General features: G+C 52.7%; 2 protein-coding genes across 2 annotated transcripts; one reads left to right on the top strand and one right to left on the bottom strand.

Annotated features, from left to right (window-relative positions):
- Positions 1 to 3343: 3343 nt before the first annotated feature.
- On the top strand, positions 3344 to 5490 carry MYORG (myogenesis regulating glycosidase (putative)). The gene is given in 7 exon segments (XM_050913432.1): positions 3344 to 3794; positions 3797 to 4152; positions 4154 to 4373; positions 4376 to 4891; positions 4894 to 4932; positions 4935 to 4970; positions 4973 to 5490. Coding segments are annotated over 7 exon segments (2016 nt in total). The 3' UTR covers positions 5371 to 5490.
- Positions 5491 to 14085: 8595 nt separating this feature from the next.
- On the bottom strand, positions 14086 to 15165 carry LOC127027803 (growth arrest-specific protein 1-like). Its single transcript, XM_050913639.1, has one exon. The coding sequence runs from the start codon at positions 15163 to 15165 to the stop codon at positions 14086 to 14088; it is 1080 nt and encodes a 359-aa protein (XP_050769596.1).
- Positions 15166 to 15452: the final 287 nt, after the last annotated feature.

Below are 15452 nucleotides of genomic sequence, written 5' to 3'. Positions count from 1 at the left end.
CTGGTACGAGCTTGGCCCTTGGCACGGTTCAGACCTGACCCCCCTGGGGCGATAGGGACTAGTTAAATGTTATTGACCCTCTTTAAACTAATGCCCTAATTCGGAAGTTGCTGGGGTTAGTGGTGCTGTGGGTCTCGCAGCCTGTGGTTAGCAGCGGTGTTGGTAAAAATAGAAGCACTCAAAAAATGGATTTTTATTTTTACTCCATAAAGTGCGTCCTGCTCAGATGTTTTGCTTTCATCTTGAGTCGAGGCAAGACGACTGGCTGTGCTACCCAGAACGGGAAGAAAAAGCTTCATTTTGGGTCAGCTGGGAAGCTTCGGCACAGCAAGCTGCAAACATGCTGTTTGGCTTTGAAGCCCTCCCTTCCCATTTTCTTTTGGTTTTAAGAGGAGTTAAAGGTCACCACAATGTCATCTTGGAGCAAAATAACAAGTTTGCATTCCAAAAAAAAATTGTCGAAACAGGCTTTGCATGAGCAGGCACCTCTGCGGGCTGCGAGGTGGCAGGCGTTGTCTCTGGGGAGCTTGGGAGACTTACCTCTCATCTGGGACAGAGCCAAATCACCGGCTGGAGAGCAGTAAATTTTGTTAAAGAGGCAAAAAAAGAGAGGAGTCGGACAGGTACAGAGTGAGATCCTGTTTTCGGAGTCCCCCTGGCCCGTTGCTGCACTGGGCGATGCCTGCAAACGCCCTTCTCAGCATTTTTGTTGGAGCGGTACCCGAGCGGGTGATGTCCGTCAGCCCAGGGCAGCGACAGGGATTTGATCCTGGCTCGGCCAGAGTGGCCAGAGCAACCAGAGCTGGATTAAATCTGCCGTCTTGGACACCCGGCTTGCACATCCCTCTGAGGCAGATCGGTGTCTGAGGGCCACAAAAGGCTGCAAAACCTTTCTTAAAAAACACATTACTTCGCTACTGTGCTACTGTCAGCGGCAGTGATGGCTCCTTTGCGTACGTCATGAACTCCAGCCCATGGGGGGGAAGAAAGAAACAGCCTAAAAATAGAGCGGATTCGAAGTAGTTCATAAATAATAAACCAGCCTCCTGAAAGGGAGATGAAAATCCAGAAACTCCCTGAAGCCCTGGGAGCTGCTGTGTCGCTCTCAATTTCACATGGAGGTGAGGAGGTGGCTGACCCCGCCGCAGCAGGATCAGCCATTTCTTGGGCTTAAAACCCTAGATGAGAGCTTTTTTCAGAAAACGTGAAAAATTTAAAAAATTATTTTCCCAAGTAATTTGCGAGCCCTGCTCAGTGGGCAGCTTTATTTTCTTTTCTCCTTCCTTGAGCTTCCCAGTCCCAAGATAAGGCACGCACGAGACACAGGCGCATGTCTCTGGTAGCGGTAGGTATTTGCATCTCTCTTGCTGGCATCCCAAAAATTCCCAGTGCCGAGAGGGAGGGAGCTCGTTTGGGCTCAGCATACCCTTTCCAGAAGCATCCTACCACTTGCAGCATCGTTCTTGGTTTTGGCCAGGGCCCTTCTGCAAACCTTCCCCCGCCCCGTCCCTGGTACAATCCTGCGCTGCTTCTGGTTCACCCTAAAGCCAAGGGGGGATTGATAGAGGAGATGAAGTTTTAACCCAAACACAGCATCTTCCCACCACCGTCTCCTTCCTGCCTTTAATGCCCGATTTTTGCTGGGCTCAGCCGGCCTCGCATCACACGTGCTGGTGGGTGAGGGCCCCGTTCCCCTCCTGGGGGGCAGGATCCGGCCCTGGGTGACACAGTTGGGGTGGTCGGAGCCGCCCCCATCCCGTGCTGGAGGTCCCTGCTGGCAAGCGAGGGCTCTGTGGGACTTGGCCATGGGACAAGTTGTTTAGCTAAACCTATTGCCTGTTCAGGCTAATTGCTTCCTAATGCTGCCGTAATCCCATTTAAAGCAACTGGCAGCCTAGAAAGTTACTGGCTCCCAGGGGAAGGTTAAAATGACCTGGCCAGCAATGAAAAGGTCCCCCAGCTGCAGCATCTGGCCCAATAGGTGCTTCAAGACAAATATAAAATGCTGTATGTTTTATTGAGCTTGTGCCCAGGTGTCGTTCTGGGTTTACACCTGGGCATCCCCATAGTGGAGCAGCAGGGTTTAGGTGATGCTCAGGACCCCCTTCTGCTTTGCCTGTCCTTTTTCGGGGAGTAAGATCTGTTCGAGGTGCAGAGGAAAATGTGCTACTGCATGAACTATCTCCTCTTCCTCCCATGGCCAGGTTTGTTTCTCGCTCTCTCCGTGTCCTTACTTTACATTTCCCCTCTGGATCCCCGTCGCTGTGCTTGGCCGAGCCCAGCCAGCCCGTGGCCAAGGAAAAGCCATTAGGCTCTTGGCGTAGCCCGCTTCCCCGGGGTCGTGCAGGGGGGAGCAGGCTGGAGCTGAAATGCAGCCTGGGGCCATGCCGGATGGAGGTCCTGCACCACTCGCTCCCAACAAAATTAGCCTTTCTCCTGCCCAGAGCCATCGCAGGGCTCTGTGTGCGTGGCAGGAGCAAGCCGCTCTCCTCCTGCCCGGAGCTGCTGGTGCGGTACCTCCCGCAGCCGTGCTTTGCTGCACAGCACACCCCCTACATGCCCCCAAAACTGGCCACAAGCCGCTGGTACCCTGGCCCTGTTTGGCCATCCGGGGGCTGTGGAGAAGCTGGGATTTACCCACCTTCGCTGCGAAGAAGCTGGGATTTACCCACCTTCGCTGCGAAACATCCCCGGGCTGGAGCAGCCGGGGCACACAGGGGACGGGGAGGGAACAGTGCTGTGGATGAGCTGAATTAAATCTGCCAGGGAGGCAGTTTGATTAAAATTAGGAGCGGCTGCCTGGAAATTCATTACGTGGTGTCTTTTATGGCTCTTAATTAGCTCTGTCCGTTAAAGATGCTGTCGGTGGGCTGATCCAGCTCCTGCTCAGCCTCCTCCTGCCCCTCCCAGTCCCCGCTCCTACCTTGCTGAACCTCTTTCCCCCAAAAATAATAATTATGGCAATGATTTGGCACTTATTGCCCTGGGGTTGTTCTCCACATGGGGCTCAGGCTGTTCTCCACATGTGTTGTCTGCCCGGGGTAATTGGAGATGGTGTCTGGTACTCTGCATACAGCACCTGGCACGTTGCAGCCCAGTGGCAGTGGGTCGGGAGGAGCTGCTGCAATTGAGACGGCAAAGGGATGACAAGTGGTCCCCTGATTCAGAGGTTCTTCTGAGACTATTTATATCCTCTTCTTTTTCAGAGACAGGTGCTCTGGGACTCGGTGGAGGTGGGAACTCTCCTAACAGTCCATTTTCTTCTCCTGAGAGCCCCAGGCTTGCTGCAAAGACATCTTCCTTCCCACTCCTCTGCAAAAAGTGCTAGAGAAAAGAGAGCGTCATGTACACCTTCCTGCCCAAGAACTTCACGCCAGTGAAGCAAAAGCCCTCCAAGGAGCTGAGGCCCATGCTTGGGGCCATCATGCTGGGCCTCATCCTGTTCATTGTCGTGGTGGTGGCCTGGTGCTACTACATGGTGTCCCTGCGGAAGGCGGAGCGGCTCAAGACGGAGCTGATGGACCTGCAGGCAGATGGCTTCATCATCAGGAACCAGCATGGAGAGGTGGTCTTCTGTCTGGCCTTCTGCTCGGGCAACCTCGACCTGGAGTCGTGCTCCAAGGAGGGTGAGATTTTGAGCTGCACGTGGTTGGGCGGGGGGCCGCTGAACTTCTTCATCCAGACGGTGAAGCCCAAAGACACGGTGATGTGCTACCGCGTGCGCTGGGAGGAGCTGGCAGCCAGCCTGGCGGTGGAGCACACCATGTTCTGGGAGGGCGCCCACTGGTACGGGGGCTCGAGTTGAGCACCCAGCACTGGCCCATCCACCTGGCTGGCTACCAGGAGCCCATGCCCTACGTGACGAGCGACATCTACTCCTTCCGTGACAGCTTTGGCGGCATCCTGGAGCGCTACTGGCTCTCCTCCAAGGTGACGGCCATCAAGATCAACGACTCCGTGCCTTTCCACCTGGGCTTCAACGCCACCGAGCGTGCCCTCTTCTTCCAGGCCTGCTACAAGGACTCGCCCTACAAGCCCCCGCTGGGGCAGCAGCCCTTCCCCGAGCTCAGCTACCGCATGTGCGTGGGCTCTGACGTCACCTCCATCCACAAGTACATGGTGCGCAGGTACTTCAACAAGCCCTCCAAGATCCCCGGCCGAGAATGCCTTCCGCTACCCCATCTGGTCCACCTGGGCCCTCTACAAGAACAATATCGACCAGGATAAACTCTTGTGATTTGCTGAAAACATTAAGAAGTACTGTTTTAACTGCAGCCACATTGAAATCGATGACATGTACATGCAAGCCTATGGGGACTTTGACTTTGACCCCATCAAGTTCCCCAACGTAACAGAGATGTTTGCAAAACTGAGGGAGATGGGTTTAAGGTCACCCTGTGGACTCATCCTTTCATAAACTACAATTCCTCCAATTTTGGGGTGGGGATCGAGCATCAGCTGTTCATCAAGGAGCTGTTGGGGCAGCTGCCAGCCATGGTGGAGTGGTGGAATGGCATTGGGGCCATCCTGGACTTCACCAACCCAGTGGCCTGGGACTGGTTCCAGAGCCACCTGTGCCAGCTCCGCCACAAGTACGGCATCTCGTCCTTCAAGTTCAACGCGGGCGAGACCAGCTACCTGCCCAAGCAGTTCAGCACCTTCCAGCTGCTCTTGGACCCCAGCATCTGGTCGCGGCACTACACGGAGATGGCCATCCCCTTCTACGAGCTGGCTGAGGTGCGGGTGGGCTACCAGTCGCAGAACATCTCCTGCTTCTTCTGCATCATTGACCACAACTCCATCTGGGACTACGAGCTTGGCCTCAAGTCCCTCATCCCCACGGTGCTCACCATCAGCATGCTGGGGTACCCCTTCATATCCGCTGACGTTATTGGGGGAATTTTTTCCCCAATAAGACAGACGGGGCGGTGGAGATCCCGACCGGGAGCTATACGTGCGGTGGCTGGAGCTGTCGCTTTTATGCCCTCCATGCAGTTCTCCATCCCGCCCTGGCTCTACAACAAGGAGGTGGTGGAGATCGCACAGAGGTTCACAGAGCTCCACGATTCGCTGGTGGCCCCACTGCTGCTGGAGCTGGCCGGGGAGGTCACTGACACGGGCGACCTCGTCATCCAGCCCATCCGGTGGATCTCACCCCGCGACGAGGCCACTCACAGAATCGACTCCCTCATCGGGGACACCCTCATGGTGGCACCTGTCCTGGAGATGGGCAAGCAGGAGCGTGATGTCTACCTGCCAGCGGGCAAGTGGTGCAGCTACAAGGGGGAGTTGTTTGAGAAGGCTCCGGTGCTGCTCATGAACTATCCCATCGACCTGGACAAAGTCACCTATTTCCTCTGGGTTTCCTAACAGGCTCCTCCATCAGCTTTGCAATGGTCTCAGGGATTAATTAACCAATTACTTTAATGATCTGGGAATTTTAATAGTTTTTAAAGTAGAAATACCTTTGTATGAAATTCGAAAAACATTGTGACCTCTGTTTTGTGCGGCAAGTGCTGTAGAATAACTTACTTATTAAAATATATAGGATGGATGTCTTGGTTATTGCAGTACAACAAATAGAACATATAGAAACACAGTTTCTGCTCGTAATCTTTTTCCCAGCAAAAAATGCCACGCACGCTTCTGATTTATAAAGGAAATTACATGGACTCCTTTGTTATCCAGTTTCACAGCTGATCCTTGAGATATTTATAACTTTCATTTACTTAGTGAATGAAGCAGTCAGAGCAGAGTACTTTTTTTACAAAAAGCAGTCTGTGATTATCCTGAAGAGGAAGGCACCCAATTTTCAGCCTGCACGTCCGATGGGTGCTGATGCAGGAGCAAGGGAGTTTGCCTTTCCCACAGCCTGAGTTACCTGAGCAAGCATAAAGAAGCTATAGCACTCGCTAACACTGTGGCAACCATTTTCCCCCTTTTATTGGAAGAAATTATTGAGAACCATGTCTGTGGTGTGGATTCGGCCAAGCCTGTTAGCATGTGGTGAAATCTCACTGGCAGTCAAGATCAAAACCTAGCACCAAGTCATGCATGGGTTAGGACCTAATAGGATCCATATGTGTTTTGGGACCACATTTAGATCCAAAGCATGCAATCCATCGGATCCCAAGAGAGGACTTGGCCATCATCCTCCTGAGAGAGCTCGACAAGTAACAAACCAGCCTGAGTGCCCTTCTGCCTCAGTTTTTCCATGGAAAATGTCCTCCCATGCCACCAGCTGTGTTGATGGAGATTCCTGTCCATGAGCCAGCATCCTTCTGCCCATGGAGGTGACTTCTTCTGGGTGAAGGCATCTCAGCAGCACCTGCAGGCTTGAGGGAAGCAGGCTGGCTGTGAAATGCTTTCCATTCTTGGTCCAATCTTCCCTGTTTTTAAGCAAAGAGAAGTTTAAAGGTGACATGACTGAGCAGTTTAGGAGAGTCCTGGGGTCTCTGGGCTGTGATGCCCCTTCCCAAAGCAAGAGACTGATTCCTTTGCCAACCCCAGTGGCTGCTAGTGGGCACCTGGAAGGTAAAGCTGTACATGGCCCCAAAGCAGGAGGAAGCCCCTTTCCTTAGGGGTTTGCCCCAGAGCTGGTCCATATAATGAGTAAACGGGGGCTGGAGAGCATCTCAGTCACTCCAGAGCTGGTTTGGTCCTCATGTGAAGCAGCCCCAAAGCCGGCTCAGACCCCCGTCGCCCATCAGCACAGTCACAGCAGCACAAGAGCAGTGCCAAGGGGAACGAGCCAGAACATCTTCTAGATGCCCCTGAAAGCAAGGTGAAAAAGCAGCCTGAGCCACAGTAATGCTATCACTGGTATGGTAAGGTTGGTTACTGCCAGTGGGAGCGTAGCTGGTCTCATGGGAGTGCCCAGCGCTGGACATGGGGACGTGTGACATGGGAGTGTTGCTACAGCACAGCCTGCCTTAAGTTTTATAATATGGCAAATATATTTAAAAGTACTTTTTTAAGAGCAGAAAACAAACTAGAGATACATATCTATACACACATTTTTTTTCCCCCTTTGGTCTAGTGTGGCCCTGGGCTAACACTTGCCCCATGTTCCCACTTTCCTGGGTACTAGGCTGGCCAGGTTACTTGAGTGATGTCCAGATATTTTAATTGTATGGGCTGTGTATCGCTTGCTGGGACAGCTGCATCCCACCTCCTCGCCCACCTAATGCCCACTGCAAGGCTCTTGCCTGTGTGTTTTGCCTTGATTGTCAATGTTGCCTTTCCTAGAGCAGCGCCGTCCATACCAGTGTGCCCAATTAGTCTTTTTAAAGCCTTTATGGCCCTGCCTCATTACATGATTATCCTGCTGATATCATCCCTTTTGGTTTTTAAGGACAGATGAGCTTTCAGATTTGTTGCTGGCAGAAGGACTGCCTGAAGCAAAGCAGTTCTCAAAAAGTACGTGTGGTGCTTCCCCAGGAATAGCGGGTTCCTGCAAGTGGCACGTGTCTTGGATTGACAGTGATGTTTGCTGCTGGCTTGCTGGTGGGTGGGAAGCATCGGTTTTTACGCTGATGGGTCTGTGCCAGCGGGTGTTCTCACTGCACCTGTGGAAATGTTCTCATCTACCGTGAAATTAAGCTAATATCCATCTCTGTCTCAGGTCGCAGTTAGAGGTGATGATTTTGTTGAGGGTTTTTCTGAAGCAGCCCTCCTCTCTCCCTGGGAGATTTAGGGGCCTTCCTCAGGCCCCTGGCACCAGTGCAAATAGTGGTTTTTTTACAAGTTACAGACACCCTCTATCAAGGAGTTAATCCTGGAGCCCCATCAAGGCACTGTCAGGATTTGGCCCTTGGACTGGAGGGTGGAGGTGGAGGTGAAGGCAAGGACTCTGACCGCTGCTTGTGAGGAGGACGGGGTGCGGAGAAGGTTTCTCCAGCCCCAGAAATGCATAAAGGCCATGCTTTGAGGGGCTCCAGCTCTTCCCTTTCAATCCTGGCTTGTGAAATGACTTGTCCTCCCTTGGCATGGGAGTCATTCGGTGGAGGAGATGTTGCTGCACAGCTCAGCTGCCAGTGAAGATGTGGGATCTGGGGCACAGGACTTCATGGGAAGGATCCCAGCACAACCGGGGATGTCGTGTGTCTTCTCCTCCCTGTCTCCGCTGTGCCACTCGCTGCATCCCTCGCTGGTAAGGGTTGAGGTTGCGTGAAGAGAAACCCGGCGTTCCCATTAGTATCCCTTTATTATGAAAATGATGGGAGCAACCAGAGAAGTGCCTTCGATCCCCTCCCAGTGGTTTCAGGCACTGTCAGGAAGGTCATGGAGGAAATTCCATTAGACACACAGTCCTCCTTCCCCTCCCTCAAAAGAAATTATTTCATTATCAAAGATTTTTTCTTTTTATTTAACTGTATGAATAAATGAGTAAGATTATAGAGTGCCCTTATTTTTCTAAATGCTGTAGTTAGGGCATAAGTGGACGTGGCTATTCAATGCTCCAGCTAGGAGAAAGGTAAAGCTGTTGGGAGGATGTAAGGGATGATGCTGAAGAGCAGGTCTATGTGGATGGCTCTCCGTGGGTCCAAGCCTTCTCCGCATGTCGGGGACAGGCTCAACAGTGCTGCCTCAAGCTATCTCACAGGCTTCTAGGTGCCCTTTCCATCCAACTTTTTACCAAAAACACTATTTCTAACACTATGCTGTAGCCCTGCAGCCTGGCTGGAGGACCTCTAGGACCTCACAGACCACAAGTGCTCTGTGCACAGACACCTTGGGAACCGCTAGCTGGGGAGATTTATCTGATTTACACCATGGGTCACCAGCCAAAACAGGGTTTAGTTCGACTCAGCCAAGAAAAACTCTCAAAACAGGTTTGGGGGTTGGGTTCAGCCTTTTCCACCCCAGCCCGCAGCGGACCGTGGCTGAGCAGTTGGTCAACGTGATGCCTGTGTGATTGAACTTTGAATCTTGCACTGTTGTGTGTCGGGTTTTCTGGATGCTTGTGTTTGCACATGCCATCCTATGTTGGACTGTAATGCTGGTAGGTTTGTTTTTAACCACTTTCCTAATTCTTAATTGTTATTAAAGAGAACTGTAACATGAATCGCCTTGATTGATATAAAACTTTGGAAAACAAAAGGAAGTTTAACTATGTCCATCTGTGCCAAGTACGTGGGGCCAGTGGTTCAGGCAGATTTGGAGCTTTTTTTCACCCCAGCTTTCACTGAAATCAGAGTTAAGATTGTTGGTTTATTTAAAGCTTGCAGCCTGAAGCTTTGATGTATGTTTTAAAGAGAGGAGCTGGCAGCCCCCTGCTCTTCTGTTTGCAGTGGTAGCAGGAGACGGGGATACGGAGATGACCCACTGGTGTGGGTCATGGATTGCCCTCCCTTGGGTCCTGACAGCAAAGGGAATAGCTGCGCCTTAGGGCTGGCCTGGAAAAGACCGTGTCCAGGCAAACCCCGATGCTGCATCAGCCCCCGGGGGTGAGGACCAGACAGTTGCGCCCCTATTTCTGCTGACTCCCACCCAAAAAGGGCCCATTGACACCGACTCTGGAGGGACCCGGGGGTTTGCTGGTCCACGTTGCTCTCAGAGGACACGTACTTCAGGACTTGTTTGCAGGCACTGAAGAAGAGGAGGCTGCTCTTGGCTTCCCTCAGGCACCCCAGAAGGTATGTCCGCGCACCTGGCTGTCCCTGCTGCCCCCAGGGTCCCCCTTTCCAGACAGCTCTGACAGCCAGGAGGGGGACGGGGTGGATGTTTGTGACTACGGGAGCGCCAGAAATGGAGCACGTGAAACTCATTTAAGAGCTCACCTTGCCCCACGCCATCCCGTTTGCCCTACACAATGTTTTTCCTGCCCTTTCCATCTGTTACTGTACAAACCACAGCAGGCCTCATGCCACCCAGGCATCACTAGCACTGGCCAACACGTGTGGCTCGGCTTGGGGATGAGAGGGACTTCGATTTGCTCCTTTTGCAATAAAAGACATTTTCCCCAACACTTTTCCTTTGCCTTCTCCCTTGGGTGTGAGCGGCATCCATATACCCAGCTGATGCTCACCTTGAGGGGGTGAAGCTGGCACCGGCTGGAGACCTGGAGGCAGGTTGGCAGCTTGCAGCACTTGCAGCCTCGCAGCAAATCCTCAATAATGCAGGAGTCCTCCCTGGAATTGGTAGGTTTGGGTTTTGTTTTTGGTTTGTATCCTCCCAAAAGCTGGCGCAGGGAGGGTGCATGAGGCTCGCCGGGGATGCGGGGACAGCAAGCGGGGTCTGCTCTGTGCTAAGTCCCAGCTAAGTGGCAGTGCTTGAAAACACATCCATGCCTGTGTACAGCACAGGGAGGAGTGTTAATGGCAAAGTCCAAACCCCAGTGGGGCTATGGCAAAAACCCAATTCGTTTCAAACTGGATTTCAGGGAGGTGCCTATAGGTGACAGCAGTGGGTCTGCTGACCCATGAGATCCTGGCCAGGAGCGTGTCCGTCCCTGCCCAAAATCACAGCTTTTATTCAAAGTAAGAAAAAAACATCAGGCAGGCAGAGCCCCTTTGGGCATGCAGCCAGGCTGGAAGCCTCAGGAAAAAAACAACCTCCTCAATCACAGCTTGTCCCAAGCCAGGCGGGAGCTGCCAGCCTGCAGGTCCCTTGTGCCGGGAGAGCCATAAAGATTGTCTGGGCTGATGCAAAATCCCAGAGGCCAAGTAGAGAAAAGCAGGGATTTTTATTTGTTTTATTATTATTTTTTGCCAGTGAGACTGGGTGGTTTTTAGCTCAGTGATCATCAAAGATTAAGGGCAATAAACCCCCCCTCCAAAAAACCAGGCAGTCTGGGGTGAGCAATGGGCTGGGGGAGAGTCCCACGTCACCAGCACCTCCAGCAAACACAGCTCTTGCTCAGCACTGGGAGCACAAAAAAACCAACTGGGACTGAAGCTTAGCAAGGCAAACATGTCCTTCTGGCAGTGCAAGGCCCTTGCGCTCCCCTGGGAGTGTGCAGAGAGGTGGCCACGTGCAGCTTCGTGATGCCACCTGCTCGCAGGATACCTCCATCACCGGTCCCCTGCGGGTCCCTATGGCTCGGTTGGGCAGCAAGGAAAGTCACTGGGGGAAAGATCGGAAAGGGATGGGGATTTGGGGGAGGGATTTTTGGGGGAGCCAAATGGGACCAGGCAGCTCGTATCATCCCAAGAGTTGATGCATTTTTTCCCCAGCCTGTGATGCAGGAGGACGACAGAGCCGTGCATGTGCATACAGAGCACACCGATTACAGGGGCAGAGGTGCTGTACGAGGGGGCTGGAGCCCAGCTTTCCCACCTCTCCCCAGCACTGTAGGCATCAGCTTTTCAGAAAGCTTTTTTCTTGCTGCAACAACAGCCAGAGGAGTTTTGCTGGGGCTTAGAAGCAGCGACCGAGAATGAAAGAGTTCAGAAATGCTTTCTCGTCCTCAGAGGAGATGATACATCAGTGGAAACCACTATCCTGGAGTGGGAGGAAGCCCATGGTAAGGACCTGGAGATGGTCTGTTAACCCTGAACACTGCTGCCAGATGGAGCATTGCTTTCCCTTTCACATCCCTGGATTAAAGGGTGGTTTTTTTCCCTCCCCATTGCCATACCAGTGATAGCACTACTGTGGCTCAGCTCCCGTAGTCACAAACATCCACCCCGTCCCCCTCCTGGCTGTCAGAGCTGTCTGGAAAGGGGGACCCTGGGGGCAGCAGGGACAGCCAGGTGCGCGGACATACCTTCTGGGGTGCCTGAGGGAAGCCAAGAGCAGCCTCCTCTTCTTCAGTGCCTGCAAACAAGTCCTGAAGTACGTGTCCTCTGAGAGCAACGTGGACCAGCAAACCCCCCGGGTCCCTCCCAGAGTCGGTGTCAATGGGCCCTTTTTGGGTGGGAGTCAGCAGAAATAGGGGCGCAACTGTCTGGTCCTCACCCCCGGGGGCTGATGCAGCATCGGGGTTTGCCTGGACACGGTCTTTTCCAGGCCAGCCCTAAGGCGCAGCTATTCCCTTTGCTGTCAGGACCCAAGGGAGGGCAATCCATGACCCACACCAGTGGGTCATCTCCGTATCCCCGTCTCCTGCTACCACTGCAAACAGAAGAGCAGGGGGCTGCCAGCTCCTCTCTTTAAAACATACATCAAAGCTTCAGGCTGCAAGCTTTAAATAAACCAACAATCTTAACTCTGATTTCAGTGAAAGCTGGGGTGAAAAAAAGCTCCAAATCTGCCTGAACCACTGGCCCCACGTACTTGGCACAGATGGACATAGTTAAACTTCCTTTTGTTTTCCAAAGTTTTATATCAATCAAGGCGATTCATGTTACAGTTCTCTTTAATAACAATTAAGAATTAGGAAAGTGGTTAAAAACAAACCTACCAGCATTACAGTCCAACATAGGATGGCATGTGCAAACACAAGCATCCAGAAAACCCGACACACAACAGTGCAAGATTCAAAGTTCAATCACACAGGCATCACGTTGACCAACTGCTCAGCCACGGTCCGCTGCGGGCTGGGGTGGAAAAGGCTGAACCCAACCCCCAAACCTGTTTTGAGAGTTTTTCTTGGCTGAGTCGAACTAAACCCTGTTTTGGCTGGTGACCCATGGTGTAAATCAGATATTTTATCTGACCCAGTACAGTTCTGTCATGGTTTAACCCCAGCCGGCAACTAAGCACCACACAGCTGCTCACTCACTCCCCCCTCCCCCGTGGTGGAATGGGGAAGAGAATCAGAAGAGTAAAGGTAAGAAAACTCATGGGTTGAGATAAAGACAGTTTAATAAGTAAAGCAAAAGCGCGTGCACTCTGTCCTGGTTTCAGCTAGGACAGAGTTAATTTTCTTCCTAGTAGCTGGTATAGTGCTGTGTTTTGGGTTTAGTGTGAGAATAATGTTGATAACACACTGATGTTTTCAGTTGTTGCTAAGTAGTGTTTATCCTAAGTCAAGGATTTTCCAGCTTCTCCTGCCCAGCCAGCAAGAAGGCTGGAGGGGCACAAGAAGCTGGGAGGGGACACAGCCAGGATAGCTGACCCAAACTGGCCAAAGGGATATTCCATACCATATGACATCATGCCCAGTATATATAATGGGGGAGCTGGCTGGGAGGGGAGATCGCAGCTCGGGAACTAACTGGGCATCGGTCAACGAGTGGTGAGCAATTGCATTGTGCACCACTTGCTTTGTATAGTCTAATTCTTTTAGTATTACTATTGTCATATTATTATTATCATTATCATTGTTTTTCCTTCCTTTCTGTCCTATTAAACTGTCTTTATCTCAACTCACGAGGTTTTTTTTCCTGATTCTCTCCCCCATCCCAGGGGTGGGGGGGCAGTGAGCGAGCGGTTGCGTGGTGCTTAGCTGCCGGCTGGGGTTAAACCACGACAGGGGTTAAACCACGACAGAAGGCAAATATATGAAAGGATTGTGAGAGACTGATAGAGGAAAACCATAAAAAGCCTTCCTCTATAAGTCTCAAAGGGGGGAAAATGTAATGCATAAGCTGTCACACGTAAAGTAATCTTATCTTGTATGTATATAGAGGATTACAAAAGGACGGCTGATCACTTCAGGATGTTCCGGAGGCTGGTATATCTGGTGCATCTTGAAGGAGGATGCAAACAGACAGTAGTTAATCAACTTTACTTAGATAACTTTGAAACAGACTCAGCAGCATTGTGGAATTAAGTTACCCTTTAACGAACTGTCTCATTAGAATACTTAGAATCACACCCATGAACCTAGAAGCCCCTTCCTCACAGAAGCCCCTTCCTCTCTGAGCATGCGCGGTAGAAAAAAGAAACTCTGTACCTTTAGATGAAACCGAAGACTACCAGGACCAATAAGAATCTTGAAAGATTACTACATGTAAACAGTATTGTCCTGATAACGAATGGTCAAATAGTATAAAATGTCCACCATGTGTTAACCGGGTGTGCTAGCTTTGTGGAATTACCACCTAGCACCCATCTTTGCGCAAACATGAAATAAATATCTCGGCTCTGTGTGTGAGATTGGATTATTGCACACCAGGTAAAAGAACCCTGATTTTGGGACAACGAATGGAGGACGAAAATGACGGCGGAGGAGGGCAAGGAGGTGGGGTGGGATCACTAGAGCCGCGGCAGCAGCGGCAATAAGATGGAGGCCAGAAGAGCCCAGGCAGCGCTGGCAGCCTGGCCAGCGCTATCTGTCTGCATGGGGAAGCTGGGCTTGGAGCCCGTATTGTCCTCCAGGTCGTCCCTCCCCTTCTGGCTTGGGTACTCCTCGTAGTTCTCGTCATAGTACTCTTCCAGGCCCCTGTCCAAGCCATCGCTGCTGCCAGTGCCGTTGTTGTCCATATCCGTGCCAAAGCAGAGGCGGGCCATGTTTTCCTTGACCGACTCACAGATGGGCCACTCCAGCCCATCGCACATGCAGTCATTGAGCAGCACGGCCTTGGGAATGTCCAGCATGTCCTTGATGATGGCACGGCACTCCGTCGTGCAGCACAGCCCATTGAATAGTTTCCCGCAGTAGGTCATGTAGCAGCTGAGCGCCACGCTACACCAGCTGTCCCAGTCACAGTGCTGCCGCGCCTCTGTGCAGCCCATGACTCCAGGGCCACCCGCCCTGGGGCCACCTCCGGGGCTGTCCTCCACCGGGCTGCTGGTGTGGGGCAAGCAGGGCTCGATGGCACGCTTGGTGGCACGGCAGGTTTCATCTTGTGCGCAGTCGCATTCCTCCAAGGCTGGGCCGTGCTGGGTGTGGTTGAGCTGGATGAGAGCCACGATGCAGTGGCTGGGGCACCGCCACATGGAGGAGGTGACAGAGTCTGCAGCGGCCGCCGGTCCTTCCTCACTGCCTTTCGCCAGCTGCTCCTGCAGGAGCACTGGGGCGCACGCCTCGGCGTACAGGTTGTAAGCGTAGCTGCACTCAGACTCCCCTTGACACTGCAGTAACGCCTGCCAGCAGATCAGCCGCTGGCCCTGCACCAGCAAGCCCCACGGCAGCCACACGGTGCCCAGTGCTGCCACCAGCCACAGCCAGGCTGCAGGCCATGGCCCGGCCGACCGGGCGAGTGGGCCACCATCGCAGGCGGTGGTGGCGGCGGCAGCTGCTGCCGCAGGGTCCCGGGCAGAGGCACTGGTAGACGAGGAGGAGAAAGAGCTGCCTCCCGTGGAAAAGTTTGCAAAACTGCCAACCACGCGCATGAGGTCTCCTTGCATCAATCCATCCACGTGGGCTCCAGACCCCTCCAGCCCCCAGGAGCTGAAACCAGCACAACCATGGTACGAAGCAGGCCCGTGACCCCCACCCGTTGCTCCCGACTTGGCGAGGCGGCAAAGGCACCTGGAGACGTGGGTGATATCAGCGCAAACAGGGGCTCAGAGGAGAGCGGCTCCAGAGTGCGCTCGGAGGCTCACAGGCTGCGCCGGGAGAGCTCATGGTGCTGCTCTGCTTCTCATGCAGATCTGTTTCTCTTTTTTTTCCTCTTTTT

This window comes from Gymnogyps californianus, chromosome Z (genome assembly GCF_018139145.2).
Source record: "Gymnogyps californianus isolate 813 chromosome Z, ASM1813914v2, whole genome shotgun sequence".
In the NCBI taxonomy this organism is placed as follows: domain Eukaryota; kingdom Metazoa; phylum Chordata; class Aves; order Accipitriformes; family Cathartidae; genus Gymnogyps; species Gymnogyps californianus.
This window is presented reverse-complemented; position numbering and strand designations above follow the sequence as displayed.